The 23672-nt window shown below is 40.6% G+C and overlaps 1 protein-coding gene across 2 annotated transcripts in view; it reads left to right on the top strand.

Annotated features, from left to right (window-relative positions):
- LOC131102819 (neurabin-2-like) overlaps window positions 1-23326 on the top strand; it is a 41268-nt gene extending 17942 nt beyond the window's left edge. For both annotated transcript variants that reach the window (XM_058048382.1, XM_058048383.1), the window contains exons 6-15: window positions 6774-6906; window positions 7223-7343; window positions 8479-8583; window positions 10398-10533; window positions 11869-12012; window positions 12188-12241; window positions 14716-14847; window positions 14953-15050; window positions 15141-15237; window positions 17293-23326. In XM_058048382.1, coding sequence (XP_057904365.1) covers window positions 6774-6906; window positions 7223-7343; window positions 8479-8583; window positions 10398-10533; window positions 11869-12012; window positions 12188-12241; window positions 14716-14847; window positions 14953-15050; window positions 15141-15237; window positions 17293-17346 — 1074 coding nt within the window. In that variant the 3' untranslated portion in view covers window positions 17347-23326. The remainder of the gene's footprint in view (window positions 1-6773; window positions 6907-7222; window positions 7344-8478; window positions 8584-10397; window positions 10534-11868; window positions 12013-12187; window positions 12242-14715; window positions 14848-14952; window positions 15051-15140; window positions 15238-17292) is intronic.
- The last annotated feature ends 346 nt before the right edge of the window (window positions 23327-23672 follow it).

Raw genomic sequence — 23672 nt, 5'->3', positions numbered from 1 at the left:
GTGGTTGCGGCTTAAACACCAGGATTAAACACCAGCGAGTTTACTGTTGCAGCGACACATCATCAGTAGAGTAAAACTAAACCCAGCTCATGTCTTTTTGGCCTGAGGAAGCTGATGTTACAGTAGCTGATGTGCATCTGCTATTTTTTAAAACCTAAGCGACAATATGACTTAAAGTGTAATGACATGTTATTACATATGCGGTTGTTTTTTTGACTGTCGCTTTGACTTGACCTTTACTACCACTCGTGTCCTTCTGATCTTTTTTTTTCTGTCCTGTTCTCTCACTATGAATAATATACTTCGCTGTAGATAGCTCATTTGCCGTCATAACAAAATGAAGAAATGAAACTAAATGTTCATGTTTAAGTCATCCACGATGACCAGACATTGCTAATCATGTCCTCTTTACGTGACCTCGATGATTTTTTTTCTTTTACCTCCATCAGCATGCATTCTTCCATTTTGCCTGAATCTCGTTAAATCCCACGGGTCCCTAAATGTAGAAGCTGTGTACTGTGATTGTGTGGAATCCCATGCACTGTTGACTGGCAGTCATTGGCCAATCCACACTACATGTCAGCAATTACAGGCAGCACCATTGTTACCCAATCTTCTTGCAGACACCGGTTAGTCGACGTGGTCATCATTACATATTATCACTAGTCATTATCCATAACATCTGCTCACTAAATTGTTGTTTATCTTTTTTTAGGCCTAAATTGTAATGATCTTGGTTTATTGTGAATATGTGTAACAATTTACATTGCAGCACATCATGAAAGGGAGTAGGAAGAAGCAGAGCTTATTTAATCCTACCACTTCATTATTTTTCAGCAGTTCATAGTACAGAGTACGGTCATCTCGTGCCGCTTTGGGGTTTGAATTTTGTCACGTTTTTTCAAAAATATATTAATTATTAAATATCCAGTTTTGTGGTTGAATACGCTGTAGTATTGTTAAGCAAATTCGATGTATTTTTGCCTAAATTTAGTTTTTCCAAGCATAAAAATGGCGAAATGAACAAAAATACAAAGACATTGCAAATCGTATTTAGTATCCTACACCAGACTTGATCGCCAGAGCAACAGGCTTTTATTGCAGGTTTGAATTCTCTCACAACAGACACAATCATATCTAATAAAAACACAGGCTATTGTTGCGGCCGTAACTCCCGCCAAGCTAAAACTCTACTCTGAACCCCTCGAGTCACTTCCTGTGCCCCCCGCCACTCAGCTCCCTTAGGGTACACATTCATAACAACACTTATTTGTGTCTTAAATGGCTTTTTTTACAGTGATTATGTATGCTATATTGGTTATTTCAAGTGAAAAGTTGAATATAGGGGTATTACTTTTTGTGTAGAGGGCTCTAACAATGTGAAACATGATATATAGAAGGTCATACACCAGGGGTCTCAAACTCAATTTACCTGGGGGCCACTGGAGCGAGGGTCTGGGCGAGGCTGGGCCGCATCAGGTTTTCCAAAAAAAAACCCAAATAAAACGCATTTATTAAAAACAGAAAAATGAATAAACTTTGCTTTGGTTCCGATTTTCTACAAGAAAAGCTCTGATAAAACACAAAATCAAAATTTCTACACAAAATAAGATCAAGAATAAAGAAAATTAATCAATCAGTAATAAATAAATATAATAATAATAAAACAGCAAATAATTAAAAATTAAGAAACCACATATAGTTGGGTGGGTAGACAAATTATTTTTTTCAGATTAAAATTAACAAAGCATTATTATTATAGTCACATTTATACTCTTTTTATTTACAACATATTGCGCAACTGCAGGGTCTTGAGACACATGCTAACTCGCAAACTTGAGAGCTAGCGACCTAAACGGTAGCCTCCAAGTTATTTCCTTTAAACTTAAAAAGCCAAAAACTTACCACTTTCACACGAATAGGGAGGATAACTATTAACAGTTATTTAACCTTTAACATGAACATTTATCAAACGTAATAATTTTTTCTGGGTACATGATACCATACAGCATCCATATCAAACTTGCGCGGGCTGCACTAACATTAAACTTTCATATCAAGGCGGGGGCCTCAAACTACCGCATGTTTGAGACCCCTGTCATACACAGATTTCCAATGCTCTAAATACAAAAATATTTGATTTGTAAATAAGAAAACCTACTTTGCGAAAATTCACTCATCACAGTCGGGTTGGAACAAATGAACCACGCTAAATGAGTGATCACTATAAGAGTACACTAACAAACTTTGTGCAGTTCTGAATTAGAATGATAATGAGAGAGTGAAGAGTACATATGTAGAAGAGACTGTGAGACAACTAGCAAAAGGAGGAATACTTTCCTGCATGTCCCTTCAACTCTGATACACTTGTGGTTACGTGTGCTGAATGGTGAACAAGGTTACCCCTGTGAGTCTGAGAAAAGCAGTTGGAATGTGGCTGGGTGTGTTTGTTTTTAGTTGAAAGCACACAACTACACTCACTCACTGACACACACACACACACACACACGCACACAATCATATAGTGGAAAACAGTTACAATTCTAAAGATGTCACATGACTGAATGAATCTATTTTTGTTTTTTTTTACAAGATGCATTCTAGTTATAATTACGTAAAAGAGAAAACTCCATGAAAACAGAATAGTCAAAAGGGTCACTGATGAGAGTGAATCCGTATATTCACAGGCAGTTTAGCGGTGGAGAAACTGTGCAACGGGGCTGTGACCCATTACCTCAAACGTATAATTTTACGTGAAAATTACAAAATCCCTGATCATTTGAAACAATACATTGTGACATGTGGACTGCTGTCTAGAAACAAGGGTCAAATCCAATAACCAAGGGAAAGTTTATGTCCTGTTCATCATGATTAATTGATTCTAAACCATTAAATATTAATAAACATAATATTTTTATATTTACAGTATAAAAACTAAAATAAAATTATGACTTTGTAAATATGTGTTCTATCATTATTAGAGCCCTCTAGACGTGAAATAACAACCCTATGGTCAACTTCACACTCTTATTATTCTTTGTTTACATCATATTGCTAATGCACAGGTTAGGGGATCATTGCAAGGACACAAGAGACGGCCACGGCTTTAAGCATAGCATGCAAGCGAGCTAACTAGCCTCCAATTTATTTATTCTAAACTGAAGAAAGGTTTTGAAGCGGAGTGGCGAAGAAGGACGCAGCCAAAGCAGCCAAAAACCTACCACTTCCACACGGAATTGGAGGAGAACACTTTTCTCACTTCAAGGACAAAGGAAGTAGTCAAAAACCTACCACTTCCACATGGAATGGGAGAACACCTTGTTCACTTCAAGGACAAAGGAAGTAGCTAAAAACCTACCACTTCCACACAGACTGGGAGGAGAACACCTTGTTCGCTTCAAGGACAAAGGAAGTAGCCAAAAACCTACCACTTCCACACGGAATGGGAGAAGAACACCATGTTTGCTTCAAGGTAAAAAAAAAAAGTAGCTAAAAACCTACCACTTCCACACGGAATGGGAGGAGAACACCTTGTTCGCTTCAAGGTCAAAAGAAGTAGCTAAAAACCTACCACTTCCACACGAAATGGGAGGAGAACACCTTGTTCACTTCATGGACAAAGGAAGTAGCCAAAAACATACCACTTCCACACAAAATGGGAGGAGAACACCTTGTTCACTTCAAGGACAAAAGAAGTAGCCAAAAACCTACCACTTCCACAGGGAATGGGAGAAGAACACCTTGTTCACTTCAAGGACAAAGGAAGTAGCCAAAAACCTACCACTTCCGCACGAAATGGGAGGAGAACACCTTGTTCACTTCAAGGACAAAGGAAGTAGCCAAAAACCTACCACTTCCGCACGGAATGGGAGAACACCTTTTTCACTTAAAGGACAAAGGAAGTAGCTAAAAACCTACCACTTCCACACGGAATGGGAGGAGAACACCTTGTTCACTTCCAGGATAAAGGAAGTAGCTAAAAACCTACCACTTCCACACGGAATAGGAGGAGAACACCTTGCTCACTTCAAGGACAAAGGAAGTAGTCAAAAACCTACCACTTCCGCACTGAATGGGAGAAGAACACCTTGTTCGCTTCAAGGACAAAGGAAGTAGTCAAAAACCTACCACTTCCACATGGAATGGGAGGAGAACACCTTGTTCTCTTCAAGGACAAAGGAAGTAGCCAAAAACCTACCACTTCCGCACGGAATGGGAGAACACCTTGGTTACTTGAAGGACAAAGGAAGTAGCCAAAAACCTACCACTTCCACACGTAATGGGAGGAGAACACTTTGTTCGCTTCAAGGACAAAGGAAGTAGCCAAAAACCTACCACTTCCACACAGAATGGGAGGAGAACTCATTGTTCACTTCTCTACTTAAGTCCTCGACAAATTTTGCAATCAATCCAAAATACGAAAACATGGCAACATGTTGTGAGAAAACGTACCATAAGCTACCCAGCATGCCTTTTGGTGGGAATATATAATTTTTTTGTTTTGGCACGGGTATTGCACATACATTTGCATGTCCACATGGTGCAATAAGTAGGTTATTTTGTGCGTCGTTTGTTGACGTGTTGTGTTGTTTGGATGGCTATTTTGTAGGAGCTACATTTTGCATCAGATTTTTTCAGCGACTCAAGCATGCCACACTGGCACTGCAACATGGTAGTTAGCGCATGTGGGGGGTTAGTATACCAAACGGAAAGTGGAGGAGAGGGCGGTATCGAACATCCACCAACTATGTGACATCATCGTGTAGGAGTGAAAATAATAACCCAGCTTTGGTTTATCCTTTATTAAACAATGTACATCATTCATTCTTATTGAAAGCAAACTACCAGGTATTGCATGTGAATAGGCGCTGGTATCTGTCAGGAGTGACAAGCTGGTGCAATACGTGACTCTACTGCCAGGCTGCTCTTGTTTCGACATGTTTCCATTGTTTTCATTTTCGCTTTATTTATATCAGTCTTTTTTTTTTTTGCATTGCAGTTGTGCTGCTCCTGTTAGTGAATGCAACAATATCATACAGTAGCGCTTCTACCTGTTGTTTCTTGATATTTGGGTGTTACTATGGAAAGTTTGTCCACCAGGGAGGGGACGCACACACACACGCTCATACATTCACACAGCTATAAAGTTACTCAACAGGAAGGAAACGTGACAACAGGAAGCACTTTAACAATCCTGCTCTCTAACTCTATTTATGTCGGTATGTGGTGTGCGTATAGCTAAGTGCACTGTATGAAGAGTAATGTAAATAACTCAGTACCTCCCGCATGTTATGCCTCCGGCGGTGTCTGTTTCAGCGTTTGTCGCACAAACAAACATATTAGCATATCTACTAGACAGAGAGAGTCATGTGATCATAGAGATGGTCATCAGGGAGACAGATGCTGCTGGCTTTTTAGAGAGTGGGGAGGGTTTGGTCCTTTGCTCCATCTTGTGACAGCTGGCATTTGTGCAAAGATTTTATAGGGTTTTTTTTTTTTGCTTTTTACCTGCCTCAACCTGCAATAGCAGTGTTAGAGCTCCTATTTGAGACTTTGGCCTTTTGTACATGGCAGCTCACTCACTGGCTGATAGAGACATTTGTACTTTAGTACATTTGTACTATTTGTATTTTTCATCTTGATTGTTAATAGCAAATTATTCATTCTATTATTGTTACTTGTATTGTATATTTCTTAGATAACTTCTGAGTGGTAAGTTGCTGTGTGATGATTTTAGTGTTCTTTGTAAGATGACACCGCGAGTCAGACTGTATTGAGTAATGACCTCCGGCCATTGTGAGCACACTGATAGCTTGTGATTGGCTCCAGCCAGCAAAAGAGCTACAGAGGTAAAGGGGATGTCATGAGATTGGAGCATAGCCATAAATTAGCTGTTCCAAGTTAAAGAAAAAAGTAGCGGCCTAAACATACATACATCATGTATTGGTGATCAGCAAGCAAAGCAGGAAGAAAGCAGTATTCTCCTAATTTCAAAAATTACAAAAGTATGTGGCTGCTTCTGAACTGTAATTGAACCTGAGGAAAATGTTCAATCAAAACATATTTTTTGTGCTTTGAAGAATCCAAGTGAACGACCTAATTGTTGAAGTTGATGGAATTATTCATTCTAAACTTAAGAATAGGTTTGAAACCGAGTGGAGAGGCAGGGCAAAGTAAGAAGCCAAAAAAATACCACTTCCACACGGTATGTGAGGATATATTTTTTTCACTATGTCATGTCGGACTGGCAGCAAGTTAAGGTAATGTAAATTACTGACTGCACGTGATCAGAATACGACATTTGACTTTTTTTGTCCAATAATAGACCATACCATGAAACGCAGCGCTGCACGGCGGTCGAGTGATTAGCACGCAGGTCTCACAGCTAGGATTCGATTCCACCCTCGACCCTTTCTGTGCGGAGTTTGCATGTTCTCCCCGTGCATGCGTGGGTTTTCTCCAGGTACTCCGGTTTCCTCCCACATTCCAAAAACATGCTAGGTTAATTGGCGACTCCAAATTGTCCATAGGTATGAATGTGAGTGTGAATGGTTGTTTGTCTATATACCCCGCCTCTCACCTGAAGACAGCTGGGCGACCCTCGTGAGGATAAGCAGTAGAAAATGAATGAATGAATGAAACGCTGTATATGGGTTACGATAGTGACCCACTGGGATCCAGCATCATTTTAGATACCCCTGAAATGAGCAGGATCAGTCCCCTTTCGATAGAGAATAGCGTTCTTTAATTTTGGCCTTTGACCCTATGTGTAGGTATTCACCACCTACTGTAACGAAGACTATGATCGACGCAACGACGACGTGGACCCCATGGCTGCCTCGGCCGAGTACGAGCTGGAGAAGCGTGTGGAGAAGCTGGATCTATTTCCTGTTGAGCTGGAGAAAGGTGAACATCCACACACATCTGAGTCACTCAGACAGGCCTCTTATGTAACACACACACACTGACAAGTGGACATACATCATCTGTTGGCTAAAATCTCCATTATCCTATTATGGGATTAAAGTTAGTGGGGATTAGCCTAATTAGGGTGGTGTAATTGTGGAGGGTGATGGATTTGAACTAGCACCCACCCTTGATGCCTTTGCACACAGAGTATAACATTTTAAAGCAATATATATATAGCCAGTTTTTGTTATTGTTTTGTATTTCGGTACTTGTACTGACGTGATATTGTACTGTATGTCTCTGTGTCTCTTAGACAGTGATGGTCTAGGAATCAGTATCATTGGCATGGGTGCAGGAGCAGATATGGGTCTGGAGAAACTGGGCATCTTTGTTAAGACCGTCACCGATGGCGGAGCTGCACACCGTGATGGGAGGTAAATGCATCTATTTTTTTGGTCAGCTGAAAAGTAGAACCAGTATGGTACGTTTAAAAAATTTTAAACGTAAAAAAAAGCAAAGAGCAGTTTTCTGCTCATGAGATGCTTGTTTCTTGCTTGTCATGTGTAATGAAATTTCATCAGAGGCTAAAAGCTTCATTGTGTTTCGCCTAAAAGGTTTTTCTGGCCTTTTGAGTTCACAAGTCCTTACACGTCACACAATATTGCTGAGATACTGCCAACACAAAACCATTAGACTTCAACCTCTTTCATCTGTATGTTGTTGGGAGTAACAGTGTTAGAAATACTTTGGTCCACCCACTAAATTTATGGAGAAAAACAGATTTGTACACATATAAGCAACACCAGACTATATGCCGCATATGTTCACATCATAAAATGGCATATTGTGGCATGACTAGCTTGTCAATCCATTGGAAATTGCAGGAGGTCTTTATTCTTTATTCTTACAAGGTACCCTTAAATCATCACACAGCAACTTAACACCCAAAAGTTGCCAAGAAATATACAATACACGTACCAATACGGGTTTAAAATAAAAATAACTCTTTTAATGGCTTCCATGATGCATTTCATTCCAGATAAGTATTTCATTGGAAATGGTTGACAGGGGAGAGGGAGCCGGAGGAACCTCTCTTTGGGCTCTGGCCCTCTCTGGCTCCCTCTAGTGGACAGGGGCAGCTGAATGAATCATTGCAGTGCCAATGTACTAAATGTTATTGGTACTTGTATTGTATATTTCTTAGATAACTTCTGAGTGGTAAGTTGCTGTGTGATGATTTTAGTGTTCACCGTGAATCAGACTGTATTGAGTAATGACCTCCGGCCATTGTGAGCACACTGATAGCTTGTGATTGGCTCCAGCCAACAAAAGAGCTACAGAGGTAAAGGGGATGTCATGAGATTGGAGCATAGCCATAAATTAGCTGTTCCAAGTTAAAGAAAAAAGTAGCGGCCTAAACATACATACATCATGTATTGGTGATCGGCAGGCAAAGCAGGAAGGAGTATTCTCCTGATTTAAAAAATTACAAAAGTATGTGGCTGCTTCTGAACTGTAATTGAACCTGAGGAAAATGTTCAATCAAAACCTATTTTTTGTGCTTTGAAGAATCCAAGTGAACGACCTAATTGTTGAAGTTGATGGAACGAGCCTGGTTGGTGTGACTCAGAGCTTTGCAGCTTCTGTCCTTCGCAACACATCTGGCACTGTCAGGTATGCAACACATTTATCCTCTGTCTGGTATGAACATCATGTCTACTTTTTTTTAGTAATGCCGATAGCTGACATTTTAATGTGTGTAACTGATGAAATATTTCTTGTAGGCCTGTCAAGACCAGGCAGATTATTTTCATGGTTAAGTTGTGATGCATCAGTACAATCATGCAGAACTGTACAATTATGCTTGCTATGAACAAATGCTTCATTCATTCATTCATTCATTTTGTACCACTTAGAGAGGCGGGGTACACCCTGGACTGGTCGCCAGCCAATCACAAGGCACATATAGACAAACAACCATTCACACTCACATTCATAACTATGGACAATTTGGAGTCGCCAACCTAGCATGTTTTTGGAATGTGGGAGGAGAAAACCAATGCATTCACGGGGAGAACATGCAAACTCCACACCGAGAAGCCAGAGCGTGGCTAGCTTCGTGGCCTGTGCGCAAATGCTTGTTTTATTGCAATAAATGATCCAGAGGAGTAATCAGGATTTTTCCAGAGTGGTCTCCACCATGCTTAAAAAGTAGGCTATTGCAATGTGTCTGAGACTCTAATTGCGCTAAAAGGCACTCTCAAAAAGCTCTGTTATTCTAACACAGTGGGCCGCATACTCCATCCATCCATCTTATTCAGTATGTGAAATCAAACTATGGAATGGATTGAGTAAGACCCTCAAACAATGCACAATTCAAGAAACAATACAAGCAGTTGATGTCTTGAACCAGTCATTCATTCATTTTCTACCGCTTTTCCTCACAAGGGTCGCGGGCGGTGCTGGAGCCTATCCCAGCTGTCTTCGGGCGAGAGGCAGGGTACACCCTGGACTGGTCGCCAGCCAATCACAGGGCACATATAGACAAACAACCATTCACACTCACATTCAGCCAATTAACCTAGCATGTTTTTGGAATGTGGGAGGAAACTGGAGTACCCGGAGAAAACCCACGCATGCATGGGGAGAACATGCAAACTGAAATGGAATTGAACCCTGGTCTCCTAGCTGTGAGGTCTGCGCACTAACCACTCGACCGCCATATCACTATATTGACAGTTACTACGGTACCCATTATGTCATTATATGGTCATATCGGTACTTTGGTACGTGACAAATAAATAAATAAATACATTTAAACTATATTAGGAAAGCAGGAAGTGAACAAATGTAACAGTTACTGATTGTAAAAGTACCAGATGGAGGGGTAGGATTTAATAAGCTTTGCTTCTTCCTACTCCTTTTGGACATGTGGAACTGTGAACTGATTATGTGATGCATTCAATTGTAATCTGATGCATGTTCAAATGAAATAAAACCATTATTACTCAAGATCGGGTCTCTGGGGGTAGAGTACTTCTGCCCAGTTACTTTGTCCAGCTCCTCCCGCTGGATCCCGAGGCGTTCCCAGGCTAGTTGAGAGACATGGTCTCGCCAACGTGTCCTGGGTCTTCCACACGGCCTCCTACCGGTCTAACGTGCACGGAACGCCTCCTTGGGGAGGTCCTGACCAAGTGCCTGAGCCACTCCTTCTGGCTCCTCTCAATAAGGAGCAGCAGCAGTTTTGCTACCTTTAGCTTCTCACCAGGCACCCTAAAGGGAAAACTTGTCCTTTCGGTCACGACCCAAACTCATGACCATAGGTGAGAGTAGGAACGTAGGCCCGCATACTGAATAGTGTTATCTTAAAATTTTGTAAAAAGGCTAAAAAAGTAAAGATTATTGGTCATATTTTGTGATTTCAAACAAAACAATGCTGTCTAATGTATTATCTGTGCACTCATTTGTTGATGCCAATGAATTTCCAGGTTTGTGATTGGTCGGGAGAAGCCAGGAGAGCAGAGTGAAGTGGCTCAGCTGATCCAGCAAACTCTGGAACAGGAGAGATGGCAGCGAGAGATGATGGAGCAGCGATACAAGCAGTACATGGACGAGGATGAGGAGGTAAAACTATTGATCTTTGCCAGTGATGAGACAAAATGTACTATTTACTCTACTGGGAAGACTCCGCTACAAGATTTGGAAACGGGTGTGTGGGGATTGTTGTCCATTCATGTGGAAGAACATTTGTGAGGTCATAGGTCACGGATGGCTCAATCCCAGAATCCCAGAGGTGTTTGGAGGGGTTTGAGGTCAAGGCTGCCTTTCAGGAGGAAATGTGTAGTGTGTGTTGCCTGCAGCAATTCCAAATGTAGTCCAGCTTCTCCACCTGGTGGTCGCAGAGAGAAATGTCCACTTTCCTTCATTTGGGCATATTTTTCATTTTGATTCTTCTGGTTTGATGCAATATTTTGTCCTCTTATCTAACCAGACATCCATTTTCATTACTGATTGTCTTCACTAGGGACACGGGGCATGCTGGAGCCTATCCCCGTGGCTAACTATCATGCATTTTAATGCTATATACAATATATAATATTTAAGGATGTCCTATAATTATAGGTACTGATAATTATAATAAAACACATATGTTTTCATTCAACCACAGCCGATATGTCATGTTACACATATTGGTATCGGCTGATATTGGTATCGTAAATTGAGAGTTGGACCATAGCTTTGTATTATAGTTATTATAATTACTAGTGTTGATAGTTGGATTTCTTTTCTCCCTTAATAAGATAAGATAAGATAAGATATGCCTTTATTCGTCCCTCAGTGGGGAAATTAGCATTGCACAGCAGTAAGAGAACAGAATCAGTTAAGCAGTACAAAATACACAATATAAAAAATAAACAATATAAACAACCCAAGTATTAACAAATTAACAATTTTACCCAGAGTTATATACAAATACAGTTTGCAAGATGATATGAGATATGAGATGAACTATATGACCAGTCTATACACTATCTTGCTAGTGAGTTAATATGAGGCATTATAAAAATACTGCACTTGGAACTTAATATATTGTACTTAATGCTTAATATTGCATGCAGAGCTTGATCAGATACTGCACAGTGAATGGAGTCTGGAATAACTATACTGAATTGTTTGTCTATATGTGCCCTGTGATTGGCTGGCCACCAGTCCAGGGTGTACCCCGCCTCTTGCCAAAGACAGCTGGGATAGGTTCCAGCACCCCCCGCGACCCTCGTGAGGATAAACGGGAAGACAAACAACCATTCGCACTCACATTCATACCTATGGACAATTTGGAGTCGCCAATTAACCTAGCATGTTTTTGGAATGTGGGAGGAAACTGGAGCACCCGTATAATATTTATTAATTGATTTTATTTTATTGTGATGTAATGTGATATTGATATCATACCTGCAGACAGGCGAGTATGCAACAGATGAAGAGGAGGAGATGAGTCCCATGTTTCCAAACTCCATTGAGGTTTTTGACCTGGCGGAGCACCAGGACTCTTTGTCTCCAGTGGAGCTGGACCCTGAGAAGCTGACCCATAAATTTAAAGAGGTAACGTACAGTACATTTGACCTTTTTATTTGAGATCCCGAGTGAAGTTTATAACATTAATGGCACAGATACAGTATATTGATTTTTGTTTTGTGCCGTTTGACTAATAAATCCTTCAAACAACAGAGAACCTGTATACTTACACATGTTTTCAACCATCTCCATCTACTGACAGCTTCAGATCAAACACGCAGTCACGCAGGCGGAGGTCCAGCTGCTGAAGAGAAAGGTAGGACCACACTACACTTAATCTTAACAATTGTACACCACAGCAGATACCCGCGATTTGTGAGGGTTATGTTCCAAGTCCACCTACAATCCCCTGCCATAAAACCTCAACATAAAACCGTGATGTTGTGTCGACCAATTCTGGTGCTTGTGTGTGTCACCGAACACTAAACATTACTGACACCTAGTGACCAGTGTAGAATACTATACGTCTTTGAATACATCTTCGGAATACCTGTATTTGAGCTCATTTAGGTAAAAAAATCTGTTAATGTGACTGAAACTTGCATATATTTGACTAATAAATATACTAATAAACATTGTTAAATACGCTGTATTTAACAATGAAACAGCATGATTTATTATTATTATTATTATTTTTAACATATATGATAGAGTGAAGCCGCAAAATGCTGAAGTGGCAAGGGATGCATTTATCCATTTTTGGAGGGAAAAAACACATTTCTTTATTCTTTTGCCAAAAATCAGCAATTTTGCGGGGTTGCAAATGCTGTACAGTGAAACCAGCTTAAGTCGACCACACGTTTAAAATGTATTACTTCATTCATTCATTTTCTACCGCTTTTTCCTCACGAGGGTCGCGGGGGTGCTGGAGCCTATCCCAGCTGTTTTCGGGCGAGAGGCATGGTACACTCTGGACTGGTCGCCAGCCAATCACAGGGCACATATAGACAAACAACCATTCACACTCACATTCATACCTATGGACAATTTGGAGTCGCCAATTAACCTAGCATGTTTTTGGAATGTGGGAGGAAACCGGAGTACCCGTGGAAAACCCACGCATGCACGGGGAGAACATGCAAACTCCACACAGAGATGGCCGAGGGTGGAGTTGAACCCTGGTCTCCTAGCTGTGAGGTCTGCGCGCTAACCACTAGACCGCCGTGCCGCCCAAATGTATTACTTACTCATTTTTATTACAACATACCTGGTTTTGCATTTTTGTCGACTAAAACTTGAGAACCAAAGAGGTAATTTCTATAGGGTCAGGCAAAATGATGTGACACATTTGTAGGTTAAATAAAAGGCAAATAAAGATACAAAAGAGTTTTTTTTTATTTTTTTTTTTTTTTATTTTAAAGTACATATAATGCCATTCTGTTTCATTATGTTTTAAAAATGAAATCAGTTCTGGCGGTGCGAGGTCGGCCGGTTGGTTTTTGGTTTCAATGCAGATCCAGTAGCTCTGAAGTTGGTAACCCATAACAAGATGGTGTTTCCAGCTGGATCATGTCTACCAAGATTGAAGTGCAAACGGAACACTCGTTGTGTTGTTTTGACTTTGTTACGGCGGACATCGCTTTTCCCCTGCTCGGCGCAGATTTTTTCTGCGCACACAGATTATTGATGGACGTTAAGAATGGCTGGTTGGTGGATGCTTTAACGTTCTCGTCCCTCGCCTGTGTCCGGGACGGAGGGCGGTACGGGGGCCTGTGCTGCTCACAATCGGAGGGCGGCGACTTCCAGCGCCTCCTCAAGGAGTTTCCCAGCCTCACCAGCCCCCACCTTCTCCGCCCTCTCTGCCAAGCATGGTGTGGAACACCACATTGACACCACTGGCTCACCCGTCCACACCAGAGCCCGCCGCCTCGACCCCGCAAAGTTGGCAGTCGCCAAATCGCCAGTTCACCAATATGGAGCGCTTGGGCATTGTCCGCCGTTCTGACAGCCCGTGGGCGTCCCCCCTCCATATCGTGCCCAAGGCAGACGGCGGGTTCCGTCCATGTGGGGATTACCGCCGCCTCAATGATGCTACCACGCCTGACCGCTACCCTGTTCCCCATGTCCAAGACTTTTCGACGCACCTTGCGGGCTGCACCATCTTTTCGAAGGTTGATTTGGTGCGGGGCTTTCATGTCTTACGTAGCAAAGAGCGCAAGTTAATGTTTGCAAGAAAAATAGTTTTCTCCCAAATTCGACACTCCGCCTCAGACTCCAGTTCTTCGGTGCTTCACTGGTTGCTGCCAATTAATGGCAGCAACTGAAAAAGAAACAAAAACAATGGCATAATAAAGAAACAAAGCAAAACGGCATTATATGTACTTTTCCAAAATAAAAACACTGTTTTGTTTCTTTACTTTATTTGTCTTTTATTTAACCTACAAATGTGTCACATCATTTTGCCTGACCCTGTATAAAAATCAGTCCATGTGTGTAGTATTGTGAACGTACAGCAACATTACCATCTAGTTTTCAGCGTTACAACCTGCACTCAGTGACTTCCTGTTCAGTGCAAAGTAAGTTTCAACAATCTCACATGCTTTATTATCATCCATTTCTATGATGTCTCTGTCGAAAGTGACAAATGTACAAGCAGTGCCTGGTTTTCGATTTCATCCTCTTCAGACCGAGGGATGTCAACATAAATGGGTTGCACAGGGGACATGCATCCAATACAGCCTCAATTCACCTCCCCCGCATTACCTTACACAACCCTGCCTTTTCCCCCAGTTGGCTCATGCGGAGCAGGATAAATTGCGTTGGCGAATGGAGCGTGCCCAGCTGGAACAAAGCATCCGGGACAGTAAAGAGAGGATGGAGAAACTGGAGGGTTACTGGATGGAGGCTCAGTCCCTGTGTAAGGTAATTTATTATTATTATTATTATTACATTAAAGCAGGTAAGTATCTGACATGCATGGACTTAAATCTCAGCAGGTTTTGTTTTATGATGTGTGTTTCTTTTCAGGCAGTGGATGAACACCTGAAAGAAACCCAGGCTCAGTATCAGACTTTAGAGAGGAAATACAGCAAAGCCAAGAGAATGATTAAAGAATATCAGCAGAAGTAAGAAGAGAAAGACACAATAAAGGCTATGGAGAAATGTTCTTAACCTGTGTGTGTGTGTGTGTGTGTGTGTTTTTGCGTGCCATGCAGGGAGATTGAGTACCTGAAGAAGGAGACGGCTCAGCGTCAAGAAGGAGAAGCAAGTGAGGCCTCACACAAAGAGGAGGCGGACAACTTGCAGGAAAAAGTGAGTCTCACACTCACACAAAAAAGTACAGCTTATATTAAAATTATTGTTTGTTTTACTGTTCGGATTTATTGTCATACATTTATAGAGTCAAGACCCCAAAACGTCTCTGTTTAACATACTTAATAATAGCTATTTACAGTACAGCATGGCCAAATTGGTACTCAACATGTCAGGTGGTAAGTTTGTGGTACTTGTGGGTGATCTGGCCTTAATTCATTCAATCCCAGACATTTTCAGTACTGATCTTTCAAGGCACACAGAATAGTGTGTTCAATTGCTATATAAACATGGAACCTCCCAATAGAAAGATTAGACTCCCATCTTTCATCAGGAAAAAAAACTTATCTCTACGTTGTTCCGTTCTTTGTTAATAAGTAGTAGAACATAGGTAAGTTTCAGGAAAATATCAGCTCCCGACTAAAACAGGAAGTGCTTTTTGTGAAAAGATACATTTCAAGTATAACTTTGATACAAATATTTTCTGCTTTTGTGACAGCTTAAGTAGGCTGCACAGTGGTTGAGTGGTTAGCGCTCAGGCCTCACAGCTAGGAGACCTGCGTTCAATTCCACCCTCTGCCATCTCTGTGTGGAGTTTGCATGTTCTCCCTGTGGGTTTTCTCCGGGCACTCTGGTTTCCTCCCACATTCCAAAAACATGCTAGGTTAATTGGCGACTCCAAATTGTCCATAGGTATGAATGTGAGTGTGAATGGTTGTTTGTCTTTATGTGCCCTGTGATTGGCTGGCCACCAGTCCAGGGTGTACCCCGCCTCTCACGCCCGAAGACAGCTGGGATAGGCTCCAGCACCCCCCACGACACTCGTGAGGATAAGCGGTAGAAAATGAATGAATGAATGACAGTTTAAATATCAAAACAACTATACCACAACATTCATTCATTCATTCATTTTCTCCCGCTTTTCCTCACGAAGGTCGTGGGGAGTGCTGGAGCCTATCCCAGCTGTCTTTGGGCGAGAAGCGGGGTACACCCTGGACTGGTCACCAGCCAATCACAGGGCACATATATATACCACAACATAAACAACACAAAAAATGTGTTTTTACATCCAAATAACTATTTATTTACAAATACAACACCATGTACTATTTACAATTTTCACATTTGGAACAGAATTTTGTGTGTGCGTCTGTGTGTGCATGCACATGACTGAGTCCTTCCATCTGAGGAGAAGCTTGAAATTCACTAACTGGATGTAAAATGGATGTTTACGCTCTAAAAGCTTGCTTATTTGCCTTTGCCTTATTGGCCTTTTTGTAGGATTCCAATGTGCAGTGACAACGTGTGTGTGTCACGCATACTTGAGCCATCATGTGCACATGTTTTAGATCACTTAAGGGTCCTCTACGGAAGAGCACTGTATTAAAACTCCTTTCTGCCTTACATGACAGAAGGTTTGTTTCAGAAAAAAGCTTGTTCACAAATATTTATGTAAGAGACAAGAAGTGACACTTCTAGGTAATAAGGATGCATATATATATAGCAACACGAGGATCCCACAGGTAAATGTGCAGAATTACACCAACACCAACACCTTGGAAATATTATTTCCCAAGGAAATATTAAATGTAGATATGCAGTAAGTTTCAGGAAAATATCAGTTCCCAACTAACAAGCATAACTTTCACTTTGATACAACCGCTTATCCTCACAAGGGTCACGGGGGTGCTGGAGCCTATCCCAGCTGTCTTCAGGTACACCCTGGACTGGTCGCCAGCCAATCACAGGGCACATATAGACAAACAACCATTCACACTCACATTCATACCTATGGACAATTTGGAGTCGCCAATTAACCTAGCATGTTTTTGGAATGTGGAAGGAAACCGGAGTACCCGGAGAAAACCCACGCATGCACGGGGAGAACATGAGATGGCCGAGGGTGGAATTGAACTCGGGGTCTCCTAGCTGCGAGGCCTGCATTCTAACCACTTTACTGTGTTTAACAATGTTATTTTATCCAAGAATCTCATGCAAGTTTGGTTAGTGAACAGGTTCCATTCCATTTCCATTGAAATGCTATTTTTTCTGCAGATTACTGACCTGGAGACCCAAGTGGATGCCTTGAAACCCCCACACCCTTCCTAGACGGCTCGCAGCAGAGCTTTGCATCCATACCGGCGGGCTGTAGCTCAGCCGACCACTCACGGCCCGGGCAGGAAGGAGGTACTGTAGAAAAACTTGACAATTGCAGCGCAGAACACAAAGAAGAAGAAGAAGAAGAGCGTGACATGCAAAGAAGGAAGATATAGAGAGAGATGATGCGCTTTGTGTCACACCTACAATCTTCCTTGTGTGTCTTCCTGGCAACCCGGCTTGGCAATCAACACATTCAACACCCCCTTTTACAGTATAGACGATTAATTTTGTCCTCCCCGTTTGTCCAATGTGTCCTATGGGGAGCATGTCAGACACAGGCTTGTCACTAAGTGCTTTATAGGGTGACAGAGGCACGGACGCTGACCAAGTGTGAAATATGCACAGCCAGAGCAAACATATGACAAGTGCCCCGCTGCAGAACTTGAACTAACACATTCTGACATTAAAAAAGACAAAAGGCAAAATAAATAACAAAATTCCCCTAAGCCCACCCACCCTTCTACAGAACGTACTTTTGAGTTTATATCTCCATAAGAAGGAATCAGGTAAACATTTTCATTTCTGGTATGAAAGCGTGCTCACATGCTGGTTTGTAAATAGAAGTGTTAACTTAAACAAGGACTTATGGTGGATACAAAAATGTTAAAAATCACACAACCTTGATTGGGTTTTTGGTAAAAAACAAAAACAAAAAAAAAACAAGAAAAAAACTCAGAATACAGGAGATTCCAGATTCACTGGGGATCAAATCAAATCCTATGGTTGCATGTCTTAAACAATGCATTTCATTTGGATTTGAAGTATTAAAATTGTGCATTTTGTTTCAGTATCTGCCCAAAAGTGCTGCCAATCTTCTGTGGGGGTCACCTCACATTTGATTTTCAAAAGTGGAAATTGGTCCGTATATGCGAGCAAAAGGCAAAAAAATTATTCATAGATGCACCCATGAAAATGTCTACTCCCTCTCCTCCTTTAAGCCCAACTGCTAGCTTGACGTTAATGATTTCGAATCAACATTTGCAATAATATATAAAACAAGCAACAAGCATTTTATAACATTAACCCCTAAGAACCCACTTAAAGTGTCCTAAAACGTGTCCTATGACCGTGTCACAACCGTGTTATATTACTGGCGTGCTTTTATTTTGAAGGTCTGTCATTACCCTGGACAGGATGTTTTGCTGAGCGGACCGGAAGCTGAACCGGAGAGGATTTGTTTTTTGTTTTAAAAGTTAAAATACGAGGACCTGTTATTAAACCGGGAGTGGGGGCGGAAAAGAAGGACAAAATGCGGTAGTTTCCGGCGAAATTGGACTTTCCGTTTAGAAAGTCATGTGACTATTTAAGGATGTAGCTTCCCCAAAATGGCGGCGTGTCAGGTAAGCTAGCTCACCTCTAAGCTAATTTTGTTGGCACTAGAAGGCCGTTTTAAACAAATTTAAAAATGAAAACGCTTTAATCGAGTGTCCATTATTACAATTAATCCATTACCACTTTATTTCTACAATGAATTCATATAAATCCAGCTACCAAAATCTTACTAAATGTGTAATGGAAAGCCGGACAGTATCAAAAATGCTAATAAGTCGCAATGCAATTTGTAACTTTTTGGGTTCTTATGTGCTAATGGTACTAGTTAAAGTTACCAAGTAGAATGTTTCCCAACCTTTATTTTAAAAGTATTAAAATTGTGCATTTCGTTTCAGTATCTGCCCAAAGTGCTGCCAATCTTTTTTTTAACACACATTTGATTTTCAAAAGTGGAAATTGGTGCGTATATGCGAGCAAATGGCAAAAAATGTATTCATAGATGCACCCATGAAAATGTCTACTCCCTCTCTTCCTTTAAGCCCAACTGCTAGCTTTCAAATCATCATTTGCAATAATATATTTTTGTGGGGCAAAAATGGAGCTCTTTGCTAGTTTTGTTCAAATTATCTTTTACAATGTGCTATGGGTCAATAAAAAACAATTGGCCTCCATTCCACATTTTGATCCCCCCGTGATGCATAGTGTTAATTTGAAATGTGCAATACAAAACCACATTTTTTAAAACATTTTCACATGAATCTGATTTATTTATCGGCTGTTTTTTTGTATCCACTTTAGGGCCGGTTGGTTATGAGGAAGGCGAACATGTTGGTGGTCCAGATTTTAGTGTTTCAACTCTTGTTGGTGAATACCCAACAGGCAAACAGGGTGTGAATAGTCTAATTTGTGCTTTTTAGAGATTCTAATTGTGTATACGTGTTGGTGTTTTATTATATGTGTGTTCACATACACATCTGACTCGGGACAGTCACCTTTCCTAAACAAGCCAGAAATGTGTTTGGATCTTCCATCACAGAAGCTGCAATGCGGACCAGACACACATCGGAATGCTCGGTCCTTTACTTTGGGCACTACTTGAGTAGTGAAGGAAAAAAAATGAACAAACTGCATCCACAACAGCATTTTTAGGTAGACATTAATAGTAGAGAGTTACAAGACCTGCTGTCAATGTATTTTGTTTAAATATGTAACCTACAGTTGAATTATTTATAAATGGTGCACAACAGAACAGGCTATTTTGTTGTTGTAAAGATAATATATGTGATCTGGCAGGACAACATTAAAATTTGTATATAACAAAAGTAGATTTCATCACCAGTGAGGACCTAATTTTTAAACTTGAATTATGATTTAGTGGACAGCATTTAAATATTTTATGCGACAGTACCCGCCCCTGTTTTAATTAAATCCGTGAATATTTTATATATTTCAAAATACATGCTTGTGTAAAATGTTGCAAATCATTCAAACTGGAAACTTTCTGTGGGAAAAAAATATAATCAGAACAAACGTGGGACTTGAACAAAATTTGTACAAATGTATATCATTTAAATTAGACCTATTATACTAATTTTTGGACCATTTGTATTGAGTTGTGGACTACTGGAAAGCAGCTACACACAATAGCCCACAAAACAACTTTCTAGATCTTCCAGAATCTGCACCTATTCCAGCTGTATTTTATGCCAAAAAGGTCTGTTTTAATGTATTCCACCCAAGGCCCGCCTCCGGGCACGCCAAATCTGCTGTTATTGGTCACATAGTGCTTCCTTACTACGAACCCCACTTTCTAATTTAGAGGGTATATGAGTTTATAATAAATGAATAAAGTCTTTGGAGAGTCTTTGATGCATCAGATTATGGCCTCAAGGACAGTTAATGAGTATAAACAGTGTGTTATACTGTACTAGAGACCCCGCCTCTCACCTGGTCAGCAGAGACAGGGCCCAGCTTACCTGTGACCCAGATGAGGACAAGCAGAAGAAAGGAATTATGCTTTCCTTAAACTTCCCATGGAAAGTTTCCAGAAAATTGTCTATACCTTGGCAATCCAAGCAGACCTAATTGGTTTTAAAAAAAAGGTAGAATATTTGAATGCTGTGATTGAAATGGTATTTACTTAACATTAGTCATTGGATAGGATATTTAACTGCATTTAAAAGTGGACATGCTGATCCATATATGCTCATGTAGCTTACTGACATGCAACAATGGTAACATTTGGATGAATAATGAAATCCCTGACAATTATTTCTATTTATTAACAGTTGTACTAATATTTCAATTTGTTCTTAGGCTCTAGTTTTCAAGTTTAGTAGCTTAGCAAGTCAGCATAATACCTTTGGGGATTGAGCCATGGAGTTTTGTAGTACTGTATTAGACTTTTTAGGGCCAGTATCATTCATGAAAATTAATATTTGAGAATTCATACGGTGATTAGTGCTCTTTTCCTCCATTTCCCATTAGAAATATATTGCATAGATTGCTATCATAGATGTGTGCTGGACACTGCAGTCCTCCATTGTGTGTTAAATGCGCCTTGCTTGTTGTAGTGCAACAAGCATTTTATAACATTAACCCCTAAGAACCCATTTAAGTGTCCTAAAACGTGTCCTATGACCGTGTCGCTACCGTGTTATATTACTGGCGTGCTTTTATTTTGAAGGTCTGTCATTACCCCGGACAGGATGTTTGCCCCAGAGTTTTGCCGAGCAGACCGGAAGCTGAACCGGAGAGAGTTTTAAAAGTTAAAATACGAGGACCTGTTATTAAACCGGGAGTGGGGCCGGAAAAGAAGGACAAAATACGGTAGTTTCCGGCGAAATTGGACTTTCCGTTTGTAAAGTCATGTGAGTATTTCAGGATGTAGCTTTTCCAAAATGGCTGCGTGTCAGGTAAGCTAGCTCACCTCTAAGCTTATTTTGTTGGCACTAGGCCGTTTTAAACAAATGTAAAAATGAAAACGCTTTAATCGAGTGTCCATTATTACAATTAATCTATTAGTACAATATTTCTTCAATTAATTAAAAAAAGAAAGCTAGTAAAATCTTACTAAATGTGTAATGGAAAGCCGGACAGTATCAAAAATGCTAATAAGTCGCAATGCAATTTGTAACTTTCTGGGTTCTTATGTGCTAATGTTACTCATTAAAGTTACCAAGTACAGTGTTTCCCAACCTTTATTTTACATGAGAAAAATGTAACGGCACACCACCAAACCAAAACTTAGCAGAAAAGGCAACAAGTGGATTCATTAGCAGATAGAGGAACAATGATACACTTCTAGTGAATAAATCATAATTTTCCAACCAATTAAGTGAAATTTGATTTTTCCTGTTGCACACTGGTTGGGAATCACTGCAGTGATATATGTTGTAAAAGTCTATTTTAGGGTGACTGTCAGTAACTGTAACTTGAGGTTTCGTTTGCTCAAGGGAATGAAAGTGATATTTGGCTATTTCAACATGAATGAAGCTAAGCTGAACTTTAGATAATGACAAAGGAGAACAAGCGAGCCACATTTTCATCAAAAACTGAAAAATTGTGTTCTATTTTTTCCCCCTAAACAGTGTTGTACTTTGTAGTATTATGGCTGAACGCTGAAGATATAGTTTAATAGCACAGGATAGACTTGTGTATGGGATTTGTATTATTTAGTCCAACACTTCAACTGTGCTGAGATGAGCAGTTGGTTGCCAGATGTTCAAATACATGATGTTTGTGACATTGTGCTAGAAAATTAGCTGCGGCAGATGGCAGACGACATCCTCTCCCTCGCCGTCTTTTTGCTTAGTTGTGTGTTTGCAACGCATGTTAGCATGCTCATGTTTCCTTTATGCACAGATGAAGGGTTTTCCCTCTGGTGACATCACTGAGAAACTCCTTTTTTAATGACCAATTGATGTTTGCTTACCTGGACATGTATAATATGACCTATGCTGCACCTGAGCTTGTTTCACTTTGGTTATTTCTGCCTTGTTAAGTGTTAGCTCCTTTTGCCTTTAATGTCTCTGCATAGCTTTAACGTACTTCCACAACGTGCGTTGGATTGTAGCGTCATACACACGTACATGTCATTAGATTGTAGTCAGACTGATGCCTTCCTCCATGACACCCAAACATGAATGAATTTATGAGTAGATCTGTTGAAGGTGAATGTGTGAAGTGCCTTGCTTAAGGGTAACGACAATGATAGAACAAGCATGTGTCACCAGGGAAATTGCAGTTTTAGGTTGATATTATTTAATACTCAGGGTGGAAATATAACTGGAATTGTTTGTCCTTAGAATCACAACTAAATAGAGCCAATTGATGCTTAGATCGACGTAGTATAGAGCCGATGTAAATGCAGCAATGTTACACAAACATGTGGCCGTGTATTATTATGCTTTGTTACCCAGAACTAATGTTTCTTTTTTAAAAATGTCATTAATGCTCAGCTTCTCGAAACAAGGTGATCAAATAAAAGGTGTGCCATGTAGTTTGCTCAATGAAAGCTCCTGGAGGAGTTAGTGCCAAACAGTGAGAGTGGGACAATCTTTACCTCTCTGCCTGCTTCTGTTCTTTAGTGGATGACTCCATGTTTGTCTCAACCTACACCTGTTTGTTAGCGTTTCAATAAACATCTTCAACTACAGCTACACTCTACTCTTGTCCTTTTCTTGCTGTCTGTATATACGTGTGTGAATGGCCAGACAACTGTTTGTATTTTACATGTTAATTGACACACATCTGTTTATACACTGTAGTGTGTGAAAAGACAGAACAATGTCTACATCAGGGGTCTCAAACACGCAGCCCGCGGGCCAAATGTGGCCCGCAGGACACTAGTTTGAGGCCCCGCCTTGATATGAAAGTTTAATGTTAGTGCGGCCCGCGCAAGTTTGATATGGATGCTGTACGGTATCATGTACCCAGAAAAAATTATTACGTTTGATTAATGTTCATGTTAAAGGTTAAATAACTGTTAATAGTTATCCTCC

This window comes from Doryrhamphus excisus, chromosome 15 (assembly GCF_030265055.1).
Source record: "Doryrhamphus excisus isolate RoL2022-K1 chromosome 15, RoL_Dexc_1.0, whole genome shotgun sequence".
NCBI classification, from domain to species: Eukaryota; Metazoa; Chordata; class Actinopteri; order Syngnathiformes; family Syngnathidae; genus Doryrhamphus; species Doryrhamphus excisus.
The sequence above is the reverse complement of the archived record's forward strand: the minus strand, read 5'-3'. Positions and strand labels throughout refer to the sequence as shown.